This window comes from Lycium ferocissimum, chromosome 2 (assembly GCF_029784015.1).
Source record: "Lycium ferocissimum isolate CSIRO_LF1 chromosome 2, AGI_CSIRO_Lferr_CH_V1, whole genome shotgun sequence".
NCBI classification, from domain to species: domain Eukaryota; kingdom Viridiplantae; phylum Streptophyta; class Magnoliopsida; order Solanales; family Solanaceae; genus Lycium; species Lycium ferocissimum.
The window spans coordinates 61,512,493-61,535,082 of NC_081343.1; the positions used below are offsets into that span (position 1 = coordinate 61,512,493).

The 22,590-nt window shown below is 35.8% G+C and overlaps 2 protein-coding genes, 1 long non-coding RNA gene and 1 other non-coding gene across 5 annotated transcripts; 2 read left to right on the forward strand and 2 right to left on the reverse strand.

Moving 5' to 3' along the window:
- Positions 1-383: 383 nt before the first annotated feature.
- On the reverse strand, positions 384-8,934 carry LOC132046568 (uncharacterized). Its single transcript, XR_009412740.1, has 2 exons — positions 8,794-8,934; positions 384-1,144 (listed from the first exon to the last, which is right to left on the reverse strand). It is a non-coding gene; the product is annotated as an uncharacterized LOC132046568 (long non-coding RNA).
- Positions 8,935-10,673: 1,739 nt separating this feature from the next.
- On the forward strand, positions 10,674-13,497 carry LOC132046570 (protein LIKE COV 1-like). Its single transcript, XM_059437243.1, has 6 exons — positions 10,674-11,052; positions 11,508-11,560; positions 11,662-11,771; positions 12,451-12,618; positions 12,691-12,915; positions 13,008-13,497. The coding sequence occupies exons 1-6, from the start codon at positions 10,903-10,905 to the stop codon at positions 13,112-13,114; spliced, it is 813 nt and encodes a 270-aa protein (XP_059293226.1). The 5' UTR covers positions 10,674-10,902; the 3' UTR covers positions 13,115-13,497.
- Positions 13,498-14,026: 529 nt separating this feature from the next.
- TRNAE-UUC (transfer RNA glutamic acid (anticodon UUC)) lies at positions 14,027-14,098 on the forward strand. The gene has a single exon. It is a non-coding gene; the product is annotated as a tRNA-Glu (tRNA).
- Positions 14,099-14,400: 302 nt separating this feature from the next.
- Positions 14,401-22,397, reverse strand: LOC132046569 (ATP-dependent DNA helicase DDM1-like). Of its 2 annotated transcripts, none has more exons than XM_059437241.1 (16): positions 22,264-22,397; positions 21,954-22,037; positions 20,496-20,765; positions 20,315-20,401; positions 19,612-19,958; positions 19,279-19,468; positions 18,971-19,146; positions 18,313-18,382; positions 18,043-18,232; positions 17,495-17,590; positions 17,315-17,409; positions 17,067-17,186; positions 16,146-16,265; positions 15,908-16,006; positions 15,711-15,827; positions 14,401-14,900 (listed from the first exon to the last, which is right to left on the reverse strand). In XM_059437241.1, the coding sequence occupies exons 2-16, from the start codon at positions 22,020-22,022 to the stop codon at positions 14,655-14,657; spliced, it is 2,292 nt and encodes a 763-aa protein (XP_059293224.1). In that variant the 5' UTR covers positions 22,023-22,037; positions 22,264-22,397; the 3' UTR covers positions 14,401-14,654. The 2 variants fall into 2 exon arrangements, with proteins under 2 accessions (XP_059293224.1, XP_059293225.1); XM_059437242.1 differs by having other exon boundaries at positions 21,954-22,045; positions 22,268-22,392.
- Between the last annotated feature and the right edge of the window lie 193 nt (positions 22,398-22,590).

Consider the following 22,590-nt stretch of genomic DNA (forward strand, 5'->3'; position numbering starts at 1 on the left):
TACAAATATTAATAACTCAAATAGTTAGTGAGTCAATGACATTTCGAACTTATAATGTTCAAATTCTGAGTTTCCCAGCATGAAGGCCAGGAAAAGATGAATATCTAATATTCAATTCATTAGAAATTTCCACAGTATTGGATATGCTGATTATAAAATGGTAATTCCATGGTCCTCCACAAGAAGCCTTTTCATGTCAATTCTAGCTTAATTTTTTTTTCACCCTGGGATTCACTTCAATTCAGTGTCATCTTTCTTTAAAAATAGTTCAATTATCTGAAAAATAGCAACTCGGGGCAAAACTTTAGTGGCTTATGTATCTGAATTAATAAGTCAAATTTTTTAAGAATTCATCAAAACAATAACCATGAAAAGAAAGTATATATATATAGCAATCAAATTCCTTCGAAAACCTCTAATGTTGGAATATTTCTATTTGAAACACAAATTACTAATTAACGGAAAACACAAATGCTATCTTTCTTACAGAACTCAACTTCCCTACACGGTTCAGTATAATATTCCTGAACCAAGGTCGTTTCAACCATTCAACTTCTATCATCTGATCATTCAGATATGATGTGTTAATCCCTACATTCGCTTCAAAGTTTACTACAATCAGCTCACCTGCTTGGAAATTATCCAGAATGGAGCATCTTTTTTCCCACCAAGCTTAGTTTACAATAATTAATGTTGCCTGAAATCTTGAGCTCTGGATTCCGGTTGTTCGTTTCACAGGGAACTAATTGATCCTCTAATCATGCTTCTTAGTGAATGGGTCATCAAGAGTAATACAAAGAGCGTATCCCATCTTTCACAGCAGAAGATTGGTCAGTCTATGTCACGAAGATCAAAGAATTATGTCTACAATCGAAGAGCACTTTTGTGCAAGAGGTATTCCTTTCACTTAAACGGCCTTTGGTGCTTGCAGAAGTAGATGGAAGTTCACATAGACAAAGGTAACTGTCTTACTTTCTTCCTTGCATGAGCCTGTCGTAACATTCTCAACCGCACTGGAAGGGTAATGGCAAGGCTTATAATGAGAAAGGAACTCCAGTAATGCTGTAAATAAAGGGCCACATATGATGATAATATAAGCACACCAAATAGCAAGGCGCAGAACACAGCAACTGCAACATCAGCCCTACACAAAATTTGAGACAATTACAAATTTGTTCCAGTATTAAAAAATGCACAGATCCTACAAAAACTGTGTAGAATACTTGGGCTACGAAGGTTACATCAGGCAAATATTATTCTAATGACCCACAACTGAAGACAAAACTGAAGGGGAAACAGACTTGGTAACTCGGTAAAGTGTGTGAGAGCAGAGCCAGATCTTGTGAAGAGCGTCTACTACTCCATATGTCCAAATTTTATGACAATCTTTCCCTTTTGCGACGACCTAAAATGTTTGAACTGTTACACTACTAATATTATTCTATACAACTTTTACAAATCTCAAAAAGTTAAATTTATCGATCTAAACTGTTAACAACTGTTTTAGTAGTATTTTTTACAGTCAAATAGTATTATATTTGGGATGGAGGGAGTAATAAAAAGTTACTTCTAATATTTTTTCACCAACATCTGAATTGTGATTCTCAAATAATAATCCTACTCTTTTTGGTCCTCAAATGTTTTTAACTTATCCTCAATATGACACAAACTTATGGAATGAATCCTTACATCTTTCAGTAGATCTGTTCCTTCTACAATTTAGTAAGAACACATAAATTAAGATATAAATTGTTAATTGTGCATGAATGGAGCAACTAATTCTTTTTATTCTCACCACTGTAAATATTATACAATACTGATAGAACATAAATCTTCCAGCAACATTTTGCATCTGAATTTGTAATTATTCAAAATAATAGTCCTACATTTTTTGTAAAATCTCAAAAGGTGGTTTATTTCCCTTTTATGCTTTTATAGTATAGCCTTGTTTATGTGAGATCCATTTTAAACACTTTAAATACATTTCCTTTTCTATTTTGATCCTTAGATACATTAGTCAAAATATGGTCCAACATGTTTCCTTCAACAGACATTGAGCAGCTAGCATTTGTAACATTTCTCTTATAGGTGACCGTGTCAAATGGGACTCTTGGAATGGAGAGAGTAGATGAAAGTAAGTCATTTAGTTCCTCTGGATGAAGAAACTTAGAATAGAGAATAAGCTACAATATGCAATACTTATCCTATGATATGGCTCCATACGAGCCTTCAATGCTACATACCCATTCTTGGTCATTGGGGAAAGACATTATGGTCTTTGATGCAGAAAGATATCAGACAGGGAAACCATCTGATACTGGAGGATTACAGTGAAATGTGAGATTGCAGCAGATAGGAAAACAAATGAACTCGGAGAGGGATATTCTAGGAGATGCGGAGAATAGTCTTCATGCTAGGGCCTAGGAGACTAATAATGAAGACAAGGACTGAATAGTCATCATAATGACACAGAACCAACAAAGGCCAACAAGACAAATAAGGCAAGGATATTCTAGGAGATGCGGAGAGTAGTCTTCATGCTAGGAGACTAATAATGAAGACGGGGACAAATACAGTCATCATAATGAAACAGAACCAACAAAGCCCAACAAGGCAAATGAGTCGAGGATATTCTAGGCGATGCAGAGAATAGTCTTCATGCTTGGAGACTAATAATGAAGATAGGGACTGAATATAGTCATCATAATGAAACAGAACCCACAAAGGCCAACAAGGCAAATGAGTCAATCTCTTATGACAGAGAATATGTGTGAAAGTAGTTGATCAAATGTAATACTCATCAGAACTGTGAGAATGGAAGAGCTGATGAACAAGGATGGTTCAGATTAGAATGACAAAATATTAAGGAATTAGAGAATTTATAGGTATTTCATGGGGTGATAGGAATTTTTAGGTGTTCTATGGGAGTCAGACTAAGGAAATGATGATGCAACTTGAAAAGGGCCAGCAACAGGATGCCAAAAGTATAAGAAAAATCATCTATAAAGAGAGAAGGGAAAAGGGTCAAATATACCCCTGAACTTTTCGAAAATGTCTAGATATACCCTCCGTTACAAGTTTGGCTCATATGTGCCCCTGCCGTCCAACTTTTGGTACATATATACCCCCAAGGCCGTTAGTTTGCATTGCTGGAATTTTAGGGGCCATTAAATATTTTTTTTAACATCAAAAATTGCCACATGGCATTTATTTTAAAGCACCCATGCCATCTAATCCACCCGTCCAATAAACCCGACCCTCGAAATAATCCGACCCACCCTCCCTTTTAACCCATCCAATCCATTTACCTTCTCTTTTCCAACACCCACCTCCATGGATCTATCTCCATCTCCCATGGTCAAAACCATCTTCATTCAAAAAAGCACCATTAGTTACATCATAAAAATACTATACCAATTACGATAATCAATTATAATTAGAAGATGAACTGACTGAGGTGGAATTTATGGCCACCCCATTATCAATAGCAGCTTCATCGAAGAGGCCACAATCCATATTTAACAACCTCGATTAACACTCACAAGAAAACCATACAACTCTTTTTCCTTTCACCATTAATTTTCTTATCTCCATTCTTGACTTTCTTTTATTAATTTACAGAACATATTGATAACACCTAAGAAAAGAAAAAAGAAAAAAGAAAAAACAAAATAAGAAGAAAACAGACCCACCAAGAATTTTTTTTCCCTTCTTGTCCCAAAGAGCAAAGAATTACAGAGAAAGGCCAAGAAAGTGCAAGTATCGAAGCCCTGGATTTTTTACGCTTTTATAGGTTTGAGACCCGGATTCATCTTTTTTCTATGTAATTGATATAAAATATTGAAAAGTTTCAATTTTTCAGCTAAAACTACAAGTAAGAGATAAATCTTTTATTAGTAGTGGAGGTCCAAATGTTCAAATCGATACTTCAATGAATAACCATTTGTTTACAAAGAAAATTTGATGTTGTTGATGATGAGAGAATATGATGTATTAATGGTCTCTTTTGCTAGATGAAGGTGGTCTTGCCCATGGGAGGGGGGTGTTGGCAGTGATGGGGTTGCTGGTGGTGGCTCAAGGTTAGGTGGAGGTGGGATGGAGAAGAAAGATGAAAAAGAGAAAAAGAAAAAATGAAAAAGAAATTGAGATTTTATGGGTCGGGTATTGGAGAAGGTAGGTTATAATGGAAGGGACTTTTAAATATAAATGCCATGTGGCAATATCAGATTTTTTTTTTTTTTTTTTTTTTTTTAAGGATTGGGAATTTCCAGCAATGCAACTAACTCCTTCGGGGGTATATATGTGCCAAAAGTTGGACGGCAGGGGCACATATGAGCCAAACTTGTAACGGAGGGTATATCTAGACATTTTCGAAAAGTTCAGGGGTATATTTGACCCTTTTCCTAAGAGAGAATGATGAAGACAAACAAGTGTATGAGCTTCGAAGGATGGAATGTAATGTCACGTAAGAAAGGGAAGGAGCTAACGGGGAGCTGTCTACAGGGGAAGAGAGGATTCAGATGATAGTTTTGTTTACCTTTTGTTCATCTGTGTAGATTGCAGTGTTATTAAAAGTGAAAAGCGCAAAAAAGCTCTAAGGTCAGCTGGGGCTTTAAGTGCAAAGCGCAAATAAAGCGTGGGCTTTAATGAAAAAAGGCGCAATGGTGAAAACATACAAATATATATATATATATATATATATGTTTAGTCCAAGACTAACGATAATAAGCATGAACAACAATTATATGGACAACAAAATTGTAAAAACATTACGATAAAGTGAAATATCAATTATCTAGTGTCACCTCTTCAAGAGAGGCTCATTATCAAGGAAAAGTATGTCTTAGAGCCTTGTTGATGACACTGAAGCGCAAATAAAGCGAGGCAAAGCGCTCAACACGTTTTGAGCCTCGCTTCAGGGCTTAAGCGCGCCTTTGACAACACTGGTAGATTGTATGATGTTCAAGGGTGGTTGGTTGAGGGTCTAGGTAACTGGGTTAACATGTATACAGGATATATTGGTGCATCAGCAGACGCTCTAAATTATTCACATGCAAACTGAAAAAAGAAATATCCAGCATATTGTTAGTGAGTTATCTTCTTTTTCAGAAAGAATATTGTTAGTGGGTTATCAATAAAGAACAGTCAGTTATTTGAAGAAATGTGTATTATTCTGCTCCATATTCTATTATACTGTTCAAGATACAAGGCATGATCGTCTTTTGAACATTTAACGAGCGATTTGTATCCTCTATTTGACTTCTAAGAAAACTTATGAATTTGATATTCTAACAAATATACACTCCAAAATTATCAAAAAGAGTGATGCTATCTTCCCCCCCCCCCCAAAAAAAAAAAAAAGTATTTGTATATTTTATGGTATTTAAATTCACATTAAATAACCAACATGAAGATGATGCTGTACTGAAGTGCTTATAAGAAAAAACCCACAGTTCTGGACAATCAGAAGATGAAGGTGTAGTGGTTTGATATTCACGAACGAAAAAAAGGAGGTAATTCTTCAGCTCTAAAACTCAATTGGGAGAGATTTAGACTTCTGAATACTCTTCTAGGTTTAGAATCGATATCTATGAGAAAAAATGAAGCTTCAATGTCATGGTTCTCAGAGGTAACGAGTATTTCAAGGAATCTCAACAAATAGAGAGGAAGTCCTATTTAGTACAGGTGGCCTGTATTCAAGGATGAGTTTTCTTCTCTCGGTCTGTAAGACTGATTAAAACATTAAATCATGATCCAATAGCAGATCACATTTTGATAATATGCGGTCAGAGGTGATGAATAGGCAATACCACTTAGAGTCATAGGAACAAGTACATATATAAGCAATCAATGCCAATAATCACTGAATTGTCAACAGTTTAAAGCATTTGAGAAACTTTAACAGGTGAGGAGGCAAGTAAACAATTGGAAAAAATTGAAAGAGGGAAATATAAGGGTAAAAGTAGATAATTAGTATTAAAAGCATCATACAATTGTAATAGGATTACTTAAAGGGGCTCTTTTCTGTTTACCTGTAGGTGTTGTATGCTTGAGTATATAGAGGCTACATCAATCTTTAGAAATCATGGAAACAGCCTCTTGCAGAAATGCAAGGTAAGGCTGCGTACAATAGACCCTTGTGGTCTGGCCCTTCCCCGGACCCCGCGCATAGCAGGAGCTTAGTGCACCGGGCTGCCCTTTTATCAATCTTTAGAATCATTGTATTAATTATCAACCTAGCAAAAAGATTTTTTTGTGGGCCTGGCTTCCCATCTAAGACAGATTAATCTGAGGGAAATAGACAAACACTTCATCATTATTTACCAGGGTCTTCACATTCTCAAAAAGCTAAAGCTTCATTTGAGACTATGATCATGTATTAATCTGATGGAAATATTTAATTGCTTGTCTGCTGCAGCTGGTTAAATCTATTGGCACGCTTTCAAGTCCGGACTTACCTCCATGGAGCAGTTTACCTAAAAGGTACAAAAAGTTCTGTTCTATTTCGCAAGAGAATCTGCTGAAGTTGTTGAATACTGAATATGTCTGATAATATATTCCTAGGTGAGTACTGATAATGCTGTTATTACTGACATTACCCATTAGTGTGATAGAATAAAGAAAGAAAATAAATCCATGAGAAGACTGGTATTTCCTAACTTAGGTTCTATTCATCGCGGTGAAAGATCCAATATCTTTACAATGGAGTAAGCCTGGATTACATCCCAAGATAAAAAGTAGCTAGTGCCTCCTTCATCAGCCTGAAGGAAGCACAAAGGAAGGAGCCTATTTCAAAGTTAAAGATCCTGCTGTATTATTGAGGCTCCTTTATGGAAAGTTCATTTGAAAATATCACTCTCACACCAGTTCAATTAGACTTTATTTCTAAAGTCTGACACAAGCAACCTCCTAAAGGCAACGGGACATAGAAACTGACAATAGATGCCCTAGGAATGGAAATATAACCAGAGCTGACTTAAAGCTAATGACAATCTTACTACAGCCACCATCTCAGAGAGAAACTCAATGAATTAGACATAGCCATGAAGCTGGAATTTTTTATAAATATATCCAAGATTGGCTAGGGGAGACCATAACAAAGGCATCACTAGATGACATTGTGTAAAGACTACTATTTTAAAAGTTTGAAGAAGAACCAGACAGCCAGTAATCCACCATGAGCATCAAAGGAGGAACGGAAGGTTTACAAAACTCTTATTATAGCTAACCATTGTAAATAGCACATTCCAATGAGAAATAAACCTATAAAAGAGTTGCTATGCTGCAAATAAATTTTTTATTGTCCGATCAGAAGAGCATCGAAGAATTTCATTTATATGCCTGATCATTGCAGTCAAGGATGGGAAGCAGCCCCCTTTTGCTCCAACTAATCGTTTTACTTCTAATGAATAGGTTCCAACTCTCAACATAGGAAGTAGCTTTTGTAGAAAATGTAATAAAATATGCTCCCTTAGCATCTGACATCAAACTTACTGAAGTCCTTAGATTCCCCCTCTCCACCATAAAGAAAAGGGAAAATTTCAATTATAAACAATTTATGGGTTAAAATTACATATTCATAGCCCATATTTTAAATTACAAACCTACAGCCCAACATTTCATGGCTCAACTTGAATATTCACCTTTATACAACAATATACAACTTTATACACCTACTGCAGAAAATGTATACACCTTATATAAAAGTGTATAATAATGCATAAGACTAGTATACAATATTATACAACAATATATAACTTTATACATCTACTGTAGACCAGGTATAAACCTTGTATAAAAGTGTATAATAATGTATAAGACTAGTAAAAACTGAAGAGGAAAAAAATGGCTATGGCAGGTAATTAAAAAAAGATGGGCTAAAATGGGTAAATATTTTGCCATAATTGGCATACAGTGTAAAATTCCCTAAAGAAAATGCAAGAGAAAAGGGACAAAATGAAACAAAATTTTATTATCACTTCAACTAGAAAAAAGAAATGTGAGAAATGGCCCCCAGGATTTGGTCTAGTGGTTTAGAGCGCAATGTTTGATGTGTGGGTTAGGCACATGCCCATTATTGGGACACGAGCGCAAAGAAATCATGGTGGATTACTGGTCATCTACTTCTTCTTCAAAGTTCTAAAATAGTAGTCTTTTGATGCGTGGGTTAGCAACATAGGTCACATGTCACGGGTTCGAACCCTGTCACATATAAACCCTTGATATTTAAGTGGAGAAGAGTAAAAGGGCAAGCCCGATTTGAACTATGCACGACTGGTCCTCAGAAATTTCTCAATTATTGAAAGAATGCGGAACAAGGTCTTATTTTGTAGAATGCCTTAGCAATTGCACCAAAGTTGACTTGGCGTCTAGCCAAAAGTTTTTCAAACCATGAATTGTTGGAATGGAATTAGTGGGTCTTGCAATTCAAAGCTAAGCCTTGCACCTCAACAGAAGCTTTTATAATCATCATTTGTTTAAGTTAAATGAATCATTCTAGTTGAACCACTTGAATATCTATAACTAAATCAAATTGGGCGCATTCAGAAGCTTATAATGCACCCAAAGGTGTAGGTTAACGGCCAACGAAGTAAGTGAAAACCATGGAAGAGCAGGGTTAGGTTATTTCTCCTCATCTGCCTAAAAATGGGGGCAAAATTACCCCAACTGGTGGTGGCAGGTAATGCAAACAAGTACAAAATCATAACTTTGTAAAAATAGCTCATGTATAAACAAACAAACAAATAAATAAAGATAAAAGTGTAAGTATTGAATTTGAATTTAGTATGTTACCAATTGTGGAGATGAAGGTTGGGGGAAAAGAAAGTAAGAGGAGGACACTTGTGTTGAGATCTGATCTGGTAATCCCTCAGCTGCTCAACCAGTTTTGACCTTGTTATCATCTTACCCTCAACCCGATCGGATAATTTCTTATTCTCCGATCTCAATCCAATTTCACTTGCAAATTCAGAACTACATCTAGCTGCTAATACGGTGGATTTGGAATTGAATAGATCGAGGATCCCTCTCAATAAACAGCTACACTGCTCCAATAGAAGAATAAAATGCTAAACTGTGAGGGATAAGTATGAGCCAATCGTATGTTTATTGATAAATAAAAGTTACTAAGATGAAGATTTTTAAATATATAAAAATATGAAAATAGTTAGAATCTAAGAGAGAGAAATTACAAAATGAACTAAAATAAAGTATACTCCTATATTACATTCACATAAAATGTGCTAATGCAGCATCATGTTTTGGCATATGCACGAATCGGTTCAATTCGGTTTTGGCCATTTTGAATTTTGAGTTGAAATTTTAAATTTCGACTTTCTAAAATTCTCAACCAAACTCGATCCATTCTAGGTTCAATTCGATTCATTTTATTATTTCGGTTCGGTTACACAAATCGATTTGTTCGGTTTATTCAAAATTTAAATAAGTAACTATTTCATTTCAGTTTTAGAGTAAACATAACAAAAAATAATGAGATCCTAAATTTGCAGTCTTATAACCAAGACATTAATAAAAAAAAAATCATAAACTTGCAAGCCTAATAGCACATAAATAGCAAAACAAGAGCTTGACAACTTGTGCAAGCATACAAATCCGCCAACACCACATTACATATACCAAATTAATAATTCAAAGATCTTGCAACTTGCAAGCAGACAAGCATAATAACTCAGTTTGTATCCTCAGAAAAACAAAAACAAAAACTCCAATTTGTACAGGCTAAGATCAAAGAACAAACAAAGCCATGGGTGGAGGCAATGGCCAAAAGGCAAAGATGGCTCATGAGAAGAATGCTGAAAAGATGAAGACCAAAAGGGAAGTCAGCTTGAGGCCAATAAGAAGGCCATGAATATTCAGTACAAGGTGTGCATGCAGACATTCATTTGCACCACTTCTGAAGTTAAATAAATATTACTTCACTATTAAGTATTAAGCGTATATATAGTTAGACTATTAGAGTATTAGTCATATTAGTCACTAGTGGCATATAAATTCGGTTTGTTCGGGTTGTTACGGTTGATAATTGAAGCCAACCGTATCCGAACCGTTAAACCGTAACATTTTACAATTGCATTTGTAAATCGAAATCGAATTGTATTATCCAAATTGAATTATCCGAATTGTTTCGAATCGGTTTGAAAATTCGGATTGAACCGATTTGTGCACAGACCTAATCATGTTAGCATAACTAATACACTACCTATTTGATTGAAGATATTAAATTATATATCTGAATTACGAAACTTTGTGTGATATTAGTTTATGTGCTATTAAATGATATTAAAATGCATAAGTCCTCTTCAAAAGTAAATAATCACTGTATAACAATCTTTTCATTATTATTGACATAAACGATCCAATTCCAAGTATTTTGATCTTTGCATAGCTAGAGCCCGGCTTATTACTTTTGACTCTAACTTATGGCTTTTGGCTTATTTTTGTCATTTTAACTTAAAAATAAGTACTTAAAATTATTATTTTTATTTTACTCAAACACCACAAAAGTGCTTAAATGCTATTTTGACTTAAAACACCTAAAATAAGCCAATCCAAACAGGCTCTTAGTATGTAATCATTAAATCAACAAATTTTTAACTAGCTAGCCCAAATATATGGACATACTCTCAAACTTGACAGGATATCTCAATTTGGTACATCATCTTTTCTTCCTACCTATTAAACTCACATTATAAGAAATTTTATGCAATTAAGGACACAAATTTGAAATATTTAATTTTGAGAATATTTTGGAGAAAAAGGGCTAGGCTGGGCATGGACAATTGGATTAACAGTACTTGCTGCCGGGGAGCATTTTGATCGCTGGAAGAGAAGGGGAAGAAGAAGAAGAAGAAGAAGGAGATCATATTTCAATTCATATTGGTTATGGCGACGCCAAGATCAGATATGAAGGATAGAGAAATAGAGCTTTTGATACCTGTGGGATGCATAGAGAATAATGCCACTCACTCCAAATCTTCTTCTCCTTCTCATTCCCCCATTTCCTCTTCTTCTCATCACTCCTCTGGCAAAGAGGTTTCTATATTATACATCTCTATCTCTCTTTCAATTCATCAATAAAATGCCACGACATTTTGTTACGATCAATGTGATACTATATTTGTCGTGTTACTTTTCATTTGTCATTGTTTTTTCTTTTTCTATTCTTCCTGATTCACATTTTATGGGACTATGTTACATGAATCATTTGTTTCCCTTGTAATTGTATCAAAGATGTTATACGTGTGTGGAAAATTGATGAAAAATTCTCCAAACAAAATGGTGAAATATTGTAGAGTATTCATACACACAGGATATTGGTTATCTACCTGTAGACAAGTCCCACGTAACCTAGAACTAAAATTGGAATATCTATCTACCATGTTAAGAAATAGAGGTTTAGAAGTTAGATAGGGGGATGAATTGCAGAATTAATCCTCTCCTTCCTTTTAATGGTAATGAAAAGCTGACCAAATTTATTCTCTATGCAGGCATTTAGCAAAGTTATTCGTAGCTGGACTTCGAAAAAGTTCATCAGCGGATGGTTAGTCATTTTCTTTTGCTCAGAAATCTGTTGCTCCTGTAGTGCTTTTCTCTTAGCTGAACGGTACCTTTGCATATAAATGTTTTATAATTGTTTTGCAGTGTCATCTTATTTCCCATAGCCATAACCTTCTACATCACCTGGTGGTTCATTCATTTTGTGGATGACTTCTTTTCCCCAATCTATAATCATCTCGGAATCAATGTATTTGGTTAGTACCCATGCTCTTTACGTTCTCGTCTATTTGACTGTACAAAACTGACATCTAGCTTTTGTAAGCATTTGTTATTTCTTCCTCTTGTTTTTTCTTTTTATGGCATGAGTTTGGGAGGGTGAAGGGGAAAGAGCTGAGACTTTGAGGATAAACATGACATAATTGTTCTTCGGACTTCACCACTTTTGGGGTCAATCTATTAGAAATAGGGTTACACAGTTATGGTTCGAGAAGCCATTGCCATTATTACTTTCATACTTCGCATCCATCGATACATCTTATATTTACAATTGATCTTATCATTTTCGCCTACTAGCATGCAGAATCTTACATCACAGTTCTAGAAATATCATTTGAGGGTGTGCCTAAGCTTCAGCCAAAAATGAAATATGAGGATAGAGACTCACCTTAAAGATTAAGATGGTTTATAGTGGTCCGTGATTTTGTGTGTGCGCCTCTCATTTTATGTTTGGATATGTCCCTCCAATTTGATTGACTATATTCTATATTAACATATTTAATTTGAATAGATGGTTGCTCTTATGCAAAATGTCTCTCTCTTAAGCTACTTCATGAAAAACTTGTGGTATCTGATCCTTGTATTGATGATGGAAACATCTATTGCTGCTGTTGAATGAGCACTGCATTTATCATTAGTGCTCATACTGATTCACAGGCCTTGGATTTGCTACCTCCATGACTTTCATCTTCTTCGTGGGGGTGTTCATGTCCTCATGGTTAGGTGCATCTCTTCTTAGTTTAGGAGAGTGGTTCATAAAAAAAATGCCCCTCATGAGCTATATCTACTCTGCCTCCAAGCAAATTAGCTCAGCAATTTCACCAGGTAACCTACTAAATTTTGATGTTTGATTCTGAACGTTCCAATTGCTAAACAGAATGCGGCAATTTTTTCCAGATAAGACTACACATGCCTTTAAAGAAGTGGCCATAATAAGGCATCCGCGGCTTGGTGAGTATGCATTTGGCTTCATCACTTCAACTGTCATACTTCACAAGAATACAGGTACAGAGGAACTTTGTTGTGTTTATGTGCCGACTAATCACCTCTACCTTGGAGATATATTTCTTGTAAATTCTATGGACGTTATGAGGCCCAATCTCTCTGTTCGAGAGGGGATAGGTAAGACTCTAAATTGGAACCTTTTTACTTAACTAACTTTGCAATTTTTACTTTCATCTCTTCTTACTATATTTATATTTCAAATGATGTAGAAATTGTTATCTCGGGGGGCATGGCTGTACCAAAGGTACTGAACATACAGGAAGTGCAATCCATTTTGTCTCCAAGAGTTGGAAAATTTGCAGTTCCCCAAGTGTGATCACTCAAAACAGTTGAACATTTATCCCTGAGAAACTATGAAAAAGATAGTTGGACGTGTAAACTGGACAGACAGAATGTAGAAATGGGGTTAATAATTTTGGATAGAGGTTCTTACAAGAATATAACCCAATTTATTTCCTCTGATCTTTGTGAATTTTTGGTACATTTATCTGATTTTTTTGTAAAACAACACTAAACAAACGAGATTTTGTGAAGTGAGCTCTAGTTAGATATTGAATACGAGTCATCCCTATACAGATGGTCTTGTATTTCCACGTAGCTTTACTTTTCAACAACTTGTATTTCTTTTTGGATGGGAACAACATTATGTTATAAAGGAGCGCGTCAATAATCTAAGAATGGTATGGGTCATTTATTAGTTTATGAAACCAATGTTTCTGGCCTCTGGGATAGAATCTGGCCGGTGGCAATTATCTGAGCTTGAATCCATTGTCTTTTGTCTACTACCATTCTGTTGGGTTCATCTCTCCTCTGCTACCTTTAAGAAAGTTTGAAGTTTGAAAACCATTTCAAATAGAGTTAAATTCTATGCGCAGACGGTAAAAGATATACAATCAGGTTAATTAGAAGGTAATTGCATGTAACTCTGTTTAATAATGTTGAATGATAACCTAGAATAACTAATAGTGTAAAGAATTAATTTATTCAATGTGTGCATAGGAACTTAAATCCTTTTAAATCTGTTTCTAAAGTACATTGATAGTGTAAAAATTTTATTCATTGTGTGTATAGGAGGCTTAAATCCTTTTAAATCTGTTTCAAAAGAAGCAGAAGTTAAAATGGCTGCCATTTTCGCATGGTATTGGTAGGCGGCTTTGAGGGTCCAAAAGCCCGGGAACTGATTAGTGACTACTGAGTTATCTTATTCCTAGCAGGGTTCAACCAAACATCCGTTATCGTCCAGCGGTTAGGATATCTGGCTTTCACCCAGGAGACCCGGGTTCGATTCCCGGTAACGGAACTTTTTTCCCTAATGATATTCTTATTTTTTGCTTATAAAATGTTTCCGAATTGAGCACTTGCAAGTTGCAAGCAAACCAGATACTAACTAATCTCAAGCCTCAAGGTGAGAATACTTGACAGGAGGTCAAATGTTAGCGTCCCCTAAATTCTACATGCTTAAGTGAACACACTCCGAACTTCAATGTACAAGTCGCTAAAATTCAGGATTATTTGCCAAATTTAACTTCATTAACTAATAACAGATTAAATCATAAAAGAAAGGCAAAACACAGAACTGCTAGATAGCTCTCATCCAAGTAGTAATACCAATTCCAAAATAATTTACTCAGTATAACAATACAGATTAACTCTTAAACTTATCCAAAAAGAGCTATATCCATATTGCCTTTCTGCTGCTGTTGCCAAAACCATCATACTTTAGTACATGTCCACCCACATCAGCTACACAAATTAACAAAATTTTGCCGGGGTTACCAAAATATAATTCAATACTAGCTACAAGTCCACCTAATCAACTACTGACTAACAATAATAGTCCTCAAACACGATTGTCATCAGCTGTTGAGGGTAGAAAGCATTCCTCCAGTTGCAGTTGGAATAACGACTTCCCAACCGGGTCCTTTGAGAGGAAGGACACTAACACATGATTCAGTGTTCCCATCTTCACCTGAAGAAGGTGGACCGACAACTAGATCACTACGGTCTAAAATCTTCTCCAGATCTTCATCAGTAACATCTGTCTGCACCAACTTGTCCTCTTCACTATCTTCATCTTTCAAGAGAGTCAACAAATCCTCCTCCTGTAACATCAAAGATCAATTAGCAAAATTCACCTATTATTTCCATCTACCAAGTGCCAAAAATAATATTATCTGGTCCTGTCTCATCCGACTTAGATAGAGGGTATGGAGGGACTTATTAGTAGAGGTTTAAGAGATCTTTATCCTTTCATATTAGTAGTCACATTTGTGCTTTGGTCTGTTACACCAACTTGTACTTTGATTATCTTATTTTATCCGTGATAGTCATCCTCTTTACAAACCGTAACATCAAAGATCGCTAGCAAATCTCTTGGCCTTATTCTTTTATGCTTTCTATTATTTCCATCTACCACCTCACGTTGTGGGATTTCACTGGGTTGTTGTTGTTGTTGTCTCATTGTTGCTTCATACCACAGAAAGGAATGGGCTCAAGGACAACAAACAAGGTAAATGGGAACATTTTTGAACTAGTTTACGAGAACGTAAACAAACAATTACAATTAGTTGCTATGTGGTGGACTGTTTCGATTGAAAGAAATAGAAGATGTTTTCAAGACATGGAAAACAACATTCAGAAGATAAAATCCAAATGTGAGCTCTATTTTTGTTTTTGGTGTAAAATGGAACAAATAGATGAGGCTGAATCTATTCTAGTAGTTATGGAATCACTACAGGTTTAGAATTACTTTTTTGCTGGCTCATGTACATATCCAGACAGGATTTTCTTAGTGGTGATCTTTTATAAGATATCTTCAAATTTTCAAAAAACTATACAAGGAAAAAGAGAATTTGCAAGTTGCAACATAGGATGAAAAAGTAGAATTTCCTCAAAGGGACAAAAACACAAACCTCCGTAACATCCTTAACATCCACGGAAGGTTTGCCCCTTTCCTGCTTGAATTGTCCTTTTCCAATAACCACATGCTCAAGCTTCAACTTGCTAAAAGCTCTTTTGAGGATTCGACCCTGAAGGCAACGCATTTAACTTTATTAGAATGAGCAATAAAGAGCGGAAAATATATTTTTAGATATAGCCTGAATAATACCTCCACAGACAACGCTGTTGAAAGCCTGTAAACATGAACAGGTTTGGTCTGACCAATTCTATGACACCGATCCATTGCCTGTAGATCCATTTGAGGATTCTGAAAAGGAAATAATACTAATGATCAAGTATAGGTAAAATAGTGCAGCACAAAAAGCTATCAAAGAAGAAAAAGAAAAACCATGTGAAAAAAACATTGGAAGAACGAATAAAAACACTAGGGGTCTTGAAGAAGATACCCAGTCACTGTCATATAATATACAGGTATCAGCAGCAGTGAGATTGATACCAAGGCCACCAGCTCTAGTGCTAAGAAGAAATATCCTGTACTTGCTGCTAACATCATTAAACTCCTGGATCTGTTCCTCGAATAAGGTAATTACAAACAGATCAACATCGTTAAAAAAAATTCCAGAAAACAAACTAGATCATGTGACCTAAGCCCATTCCAATAGCTCATAACGACAATGAGAGTCTATATCTTTTAGAGGGAGTTCAAGTGAGAGGAAATTAAAATAATGCAACATTGAGAGTAGAAAATAAGAAAGGTGTCACATCAAAATCAAAATAAAGCAACATAGCACTACTTGATATTGATGTATAACCAAGGAGATGGAAACTTTGATCTGTAAAGAAAAATGACAAGGGGACAGCAGTTGAGGTAAACTGGAAAGAAATAATAGACTTGCATATAAAAAAAATGATAATAAAAGAGTGGATCATCTTTTTTAGAAAAAAGGAGTGAAGCAACTAAGAGTCCAAAATGAAATAATGCATGAAAAGAAATCATTAAGCCCAGGCGCTTTCTCTTGCAATCATGAGAGAGTACACAAGTTGATTAGTACATCATCAGGTTTCTTCCTAGGGAGAAGTGAAGTTCCACACCCAATCCGAGTTAAGAATATTAGAAGGTCAGACCAACGGTAATTATAGCCAGATGTTCATAAGCACTCATGCAGCCTATCCTAATCACATGGTCATAACTGCTCACAACTTCTCTGAGCAAGAGAAGTTGGACTGATAAAGAAAATTGAAACAATCTTAGGGATCAAAGACTGGAAATGCGTGGATTACAATTTTCTACATTGCAATGGTCCAAGCCTTATCAGAAACAAAACAAAAACATACTGAGCCTGCATCAAAATATAAGCACCAATTACCTGTCTTTTTCTTTCGTCCAATTTCACACTGCCATCAATTCTACAAACATCAAATCCCCTTTCACTAAAATAATAGTCCATTATGTCTAGTACTCTAGTCCACTGAGAGAATATCAGAACCTGTTGGCAGTTAATGAAATGAGTTTAAAAGTTAGAGCAAAGTGAGAAGACAGAAAAGCGCAAAGCAACAGACAGCTTGACATATTGAGAAGACAGAAAAGCTCAAAGCAACAGACAGCTTGACATACCTTGTGTTTGCGAGCAAAAAGCTTTAATAACAGTCTGTGCAGCAAGCGAAACTTGCCACATTGCTCAACTATTTGTTCCAAAGGTGGATAAAAATCTGCCAATTAAAGAACAAAACAAAATGCTATTACTAACAAGCACATAATCACAATTATCAATTCCACAAATCATCCATCACATACTAGAACCGTTGTAGAGAGACTCCAAGAGGTCGGGATGGTTGCAATTCTTGCGAAGTTGAATCATCAAATTATTAAGCTTTCCCTTAAAACCATTCCCTGCAAAATCAACCCGACAAGGCATTAGGACTGAGAACTCTACAGGGTCCAGGAATAACTAAAGCCCTATGATGGTACATAAAAAGAAATTCCCTTCACGGGATAAAACCAACATAAAAGACACTCCAAACATAACTGGAGATGCCATAGTGTGGGAAAAGAAAATCAGTGTTTCATAACAATAGAAAGTGTAGCAGAGATAAACCAATACAGTTCTCTCAGAATAAGTTCTATATTAAAACTTTGCACTGATACAAGTGGACACATCACACATTCTCTATAAAACCAAAAATCTAGAGAGATAAACCAACTCAATTCCAGCAGAGTCAGTTACATATTTGTGATTGCAATAATTCAGTACACACATTCTCAATCAAACTGACAATCTAGAAGAGATCAACCAACTCATTTCCCTCAAAAATCAGATATATATTTAAGATTGAACTAATTACCAGTGGACACATTCTCAAGCAAATAGCCCTCCAGCGTCCTATTAATTAGGTGTTCCTGGAACTTTTTCTGGTACTCAGTCATGGTGGCATACAAAATTATCTCCTTCTTACGAGGAAGGTTTTGCTCAACATCCACTTTCATCCTCCGTAGAAGAAAAGGGCGTAATATAGCATGGAGTTTTGCCACAACCTGCAATTACCACATTATTGATCAAATGATAATGTTTTAAAATGGAAAGAAATTGTTATAATACTAGAAGATAATCATACGTGTGATCTCCTTTTTTCTTCCATCTCTTCTTTTTCGGATTCATTGTTGTACTTCCCCGAAAGATCAAACCTGATACATAAATAGACCACATAATATATTACACACTAAAATTCTTCATGATTGACATTCACTAAAGCTTATATATGAACAAAGCTGGGAGATGATTAAAACAGTGGCAGATCCTACATTTGACACTCCTGCAACATGCAACTTCATATACTGATAGACAAAGTAAAACAAATCATCCCCTATGAACTCTGAAGAGAATCGAGATAATTTTTCCAATACCGGTTACTAACTCTATACAATAATAGCATGTATCAGGAGTTCTAAGAACAGACCACAATTGAAAGTCAGCTAAGAGAAAATGAATCACGTTAATGCATCCAAGCAATTAGAAACCATATATATACAGGATATCTGTTTAAGGACTGATAAATGGACTAGCCATTTCGCTGACATGACAGGTTTTTACTAAGAGTGCCACAAATCAGATGAAGGTGACGAAGGACTTGGCGTGCAATTTTTGCAAAACATAAAAACAAATAACATGAGCAGATAAATAGAAATCAAAATAATATTGCAATGATAATAACACATCTACGCAGTCACAAGAAAGCACTTTAACCGAAATGGTCCCAAAAAACAGCTGATTACCATGACTCAAATTCATCGTGGGATGAGAATATATCAGGTAAAATGAAGTTTAACAAGGACCACAGCTCAGCTAAGTTATTCTGCAGAGGTGTTCCAGTTAATAGAAGCTTGTTTTCAATCGGCAACAGCTTCAATTCTTTGAACAGTTTGCATTTTGAGTTCTTTAACCTATGTCCCTTAGAAAGAAAGCAACAAAATATCAGCACAAAGTACAAAATGAGCTGCTTTCTAAATGAAAGAACAAACCTGTATATAGAAATGCTACAAAATAATACTAGTTTAAAAGGCAAATTGTCAGTTGTGGGTACCTCATCCACCACAAGATATTTCCAATTGTAGTGCCTCAGAAACTTCCTTGCGTCAATCATTGCAACTTCATAAGACGTAATTACAATGGGAAATTTAGGACCTATGGTCTTCGGCATGTGTTTCATCCTTATCTCATCCCTCTGTTTCTTGTCACCATGATAGATGATTGCATTGATTGAGGGCACGAACCTTTCAATTGAAAAAGAATAAAAATGTCATGCCTTTATTACACAAAAATAACACAAGACAGTTTCATAAAAAAAGGGAAGCAGCTCCACCAATACACAAGCAGAACATCTAGTTAATTGCCAGCAATGAAGATGCTAATGTACCTTTCCATCTCATTCAACCAATTTGAAAGTGTAGATAGGGGAGCAATGATCAAATAGGGACCATCCAACCCATTCCCCTTCAAATGAGCAAGAAAAGCTATAGTTTGAATTGTCTTTCCAAGTCCCATTTGATCTGCTAGGATACCATTCAGTCCATTTTGCCATAATGAAATCAACCACTTGACACCTTTCAGTTGATAAGATTTCAACTTTCCCCCAGTCAGCAAGGGCACAAGTTCGGCCTGCTCTTTCTCGAATCTCTCTTCCTCCGTAAGGGTTGCATCTTCAATAGGAGTGTCTTCTTTAGATCTAGTAAGCATGGCAGCAACAGCTCTTTTGGCTTTCTTCTGCGTAAATAATTGAAACCATTTCAATGAAATGCAGGTAATGGAACTAGCTTACAGTTAAGAAAGGGAAATAATCTCCAAAAAAATAATTCAAATATACTTTTAGTTATGAATATAAGAGCCACAGAAAAAAGACCCAAGTATGCATGCAAATGTTGTTCAAAGAAATACCATATTTTTTACACATTTTAATAATTTCCATCAGATAAAAGAAAGTACTCTTTTAAATACCATCCAATAGAAAACTCAACCAGTCGAATGGCAGGATAAAACTTTCCAACAAATTCTCAACTAGAGTTCTTGGTTTGATGGCATATTCAAGATTTAGTTAAAATAGGATGCAAGAAAAGGTGTACATCGTTGTAGCTTGTGGTCGCCTTCCGTTTTGAGCCACGGCCTTTCTTGTTTCCTTTACCGCTTTTCTCTTCATCTTCTACCACATTCTGCACATACAAAGTGAAGAAATGAACTTGATAAGCAAAAGAGTTTCAACTTTTCCACGTTCAATTTAAATTCTTCCAAAAATCAGGGTGATACCGTTGTGATGTTATCCATCTTCTCCAGCAGGAACTCTGAGTAAAGCTGTGTCTGGGTAAGAAGCTCATCCAACTTGGTAAATTGAGTGTCATTCAAGATGGGCGCTTCCTTGAGTTTATTTAGCTGTTCCTCTTCCTCCTTTGCCCGTTCTCTCATCAATATCTCCTCCTCTTTTGCCATGTATTCAGGTATATGAGTGGCATTCCCATTTTCTGGGTTAAATGTTACTTCTTCCTCCAATTTGACAGCCAGCTCCTCTTTGCAGGTATCCTTCAAGACAGGCACAGACAATGTAATTCAGAAAAAAATTAAATGAAAATGTTTTTTGAAATACTAAGGAGCTAGACTCTTGCTGGGGAAAAAACCAAAAAAAGTATCAAAATGACATCTCTCTAACTTAAAATCAGAAAAGAAAAAGCAGGACAAGTGTCTAACCAAACTACAGCAAATAATTCCCCTTACACCAACTCTACGCTTTCTAATTAATAAGTACCCACAGAATCAGCCTCCAGTACATTTTCTTCAGTTAGAATAATATGCCTCCATCTAAAATTATAATAAACAAAAGCAACTACGGTTGCAGTACAGGTGAGGAGATACTTAAATCCCCATCAGGAAAGTGTTCCTTGATACAGTAAATCTCCAAGCAGAAATAACTGGTAAGTGATCCCAGAACTCAGCATTTGAGTCAAAAACATAAACTGAATATAAGAAAAATAAGCAGCTATTCGCCTTGGAAACTCACGAAAGATCAAAATCCTTGCATTCTTTGTTTACCAATTTACCGAGCTTCTAAAAAGCTTATTTTACTCATACGCCATTTTATATTGATGATCAGTAGAGTAAATATCACTTTAAACAAATTGATTCGACTTTAGAGTTCATACATGTCCAGCTTCACCAATCTTCCACTCCCCCCCCCCCCCCATCGCGTCTCTGCCCAAGGGTAAGTAAAATGTCTTAAAACAAAGTTTTTTTTTTTTTTGCCCAAGAAACCTCCTCCTATGCTAGCAACTTATTTTCAAAGATCAGGGTTTGAAAATTCAAAGCCAATATATTATACAACAACAACATAACTACTGCAATCCCACAAGTGGGGCCTAGGGAAGGTAGAGTGTACGCAGACCTTACCCTATCTTTGTAGGTTAAAGAGGTTGTTTCCAATAAAAGCCATTATATTATACAGTAACTTCTCATTGGTTACATTTCTTTTGAGCCGAGGGTCTAAGAGAAACAGCCTCTCTATTCCAAAAAAAAAAAGTAGAGGTAAGGTCTGCCTACATCCTACCCTCCTCAGACCCACTTCGAATGGCAACACCAAGAACCTTAAATCATAGCCAGTAAAAACAACGCAGCGACCACGAAAAAGGACAACAGTTGTGAGCAACAAAACACAAACAAACATTAGAAAAATAAATAAAAAAATAAGCAAAATGATAGAAAAAAAAATATATATACCTCATCTTCGAGGACGGAAACAGGAGAGTCCACAACTGTCTTGTCCTTCACTCCATCATCAGCCACCATTTTTAAGTCCAAACCCTAAGCTCCTATAAACAACATTTCACAAGCAAAAACATTCCATTAAACCAAAATGTAACCAACTCAAAGGTAAATCATCTGCATTTCCTCCCGAAAAAAACCAGTACAAAAACAGAAGAGAACTAAAATTTAAAAAAACATAAAAAAGAGGGGGGAAAATCCTCAGGAAAATGCACCAAATCACCACACACGCACAAAAAAAAAATTGCAGCTTTAAGCATGAAACATACTGAATCAGTGAGTCGGAGCAACGAAGGAGACCAGAGAGAATGGGCTATTAATGGAAAAGGTGTGTACTATATTTGCAGCAAAAAGGTAAATATATTTTGTTTCTTTATTTATTGCAATCAAATAGTCGTGCAAGAAGACCAAAAGGCGGGAAATAGATGTTATATAATTGCCCTTGGAAGTTTCAAATAATATCAAGAATGCCATTGGTTGGATGACTGTCGCGCATGTCTGTTCAAACTTGAAATAGTGCGCTCTAGTATCGCTAAGCCCGATATAATGCCGCGTTATCCCCGTAAAAATTTAATTATGGATTGTCACTTGT

Bases quoted from the DNA above. Each gene is read 5' to 3' on its own strand.
- LOC132046570 (XM_059437243.1), top strand. From the start codon at position 10,903: ATGGCGACGCCAAGATCAGATATGAAGGATAGAGAAATAGAGCTTTTG. The intron at 11,053-11,507 runs GTTTCTATATTA...TTCTCTATGCAG, and splicing joins ATCACTCCTCTGGCAAAGAG to GCATTTAGCAAAGTTATTCG. The intron at 12,916-13,007 runs GTAAGACTCTAA...CAAATGATGTAG, and splicing joins CTCTGTTCGAGAGGGGATAG to AAATTGTTATCTCGGGGGGC.
- LOC132046569 (XM_059437241.1), bottom strand. From the start codon at position 22,022: ATGGTGGCTGATGATGGAGTGAAGGACAAGACAGTTGTGGACTCTCCT. The intron at 17,410-17,494 runs GTATGTGATGGA...TTTAATTGGCAG, and splicing joins GTCTCTCTACAACGGTTCTA to ATTTTTATCCACCTTTGGAA. The intron at 14,901-15,710 runs GTTTGTGTTTTT...TTGATGTTACAG, and splicing joins ATGTTAAGGATGTTACGGAG to GAGGAGGATTTGTTGACTCT.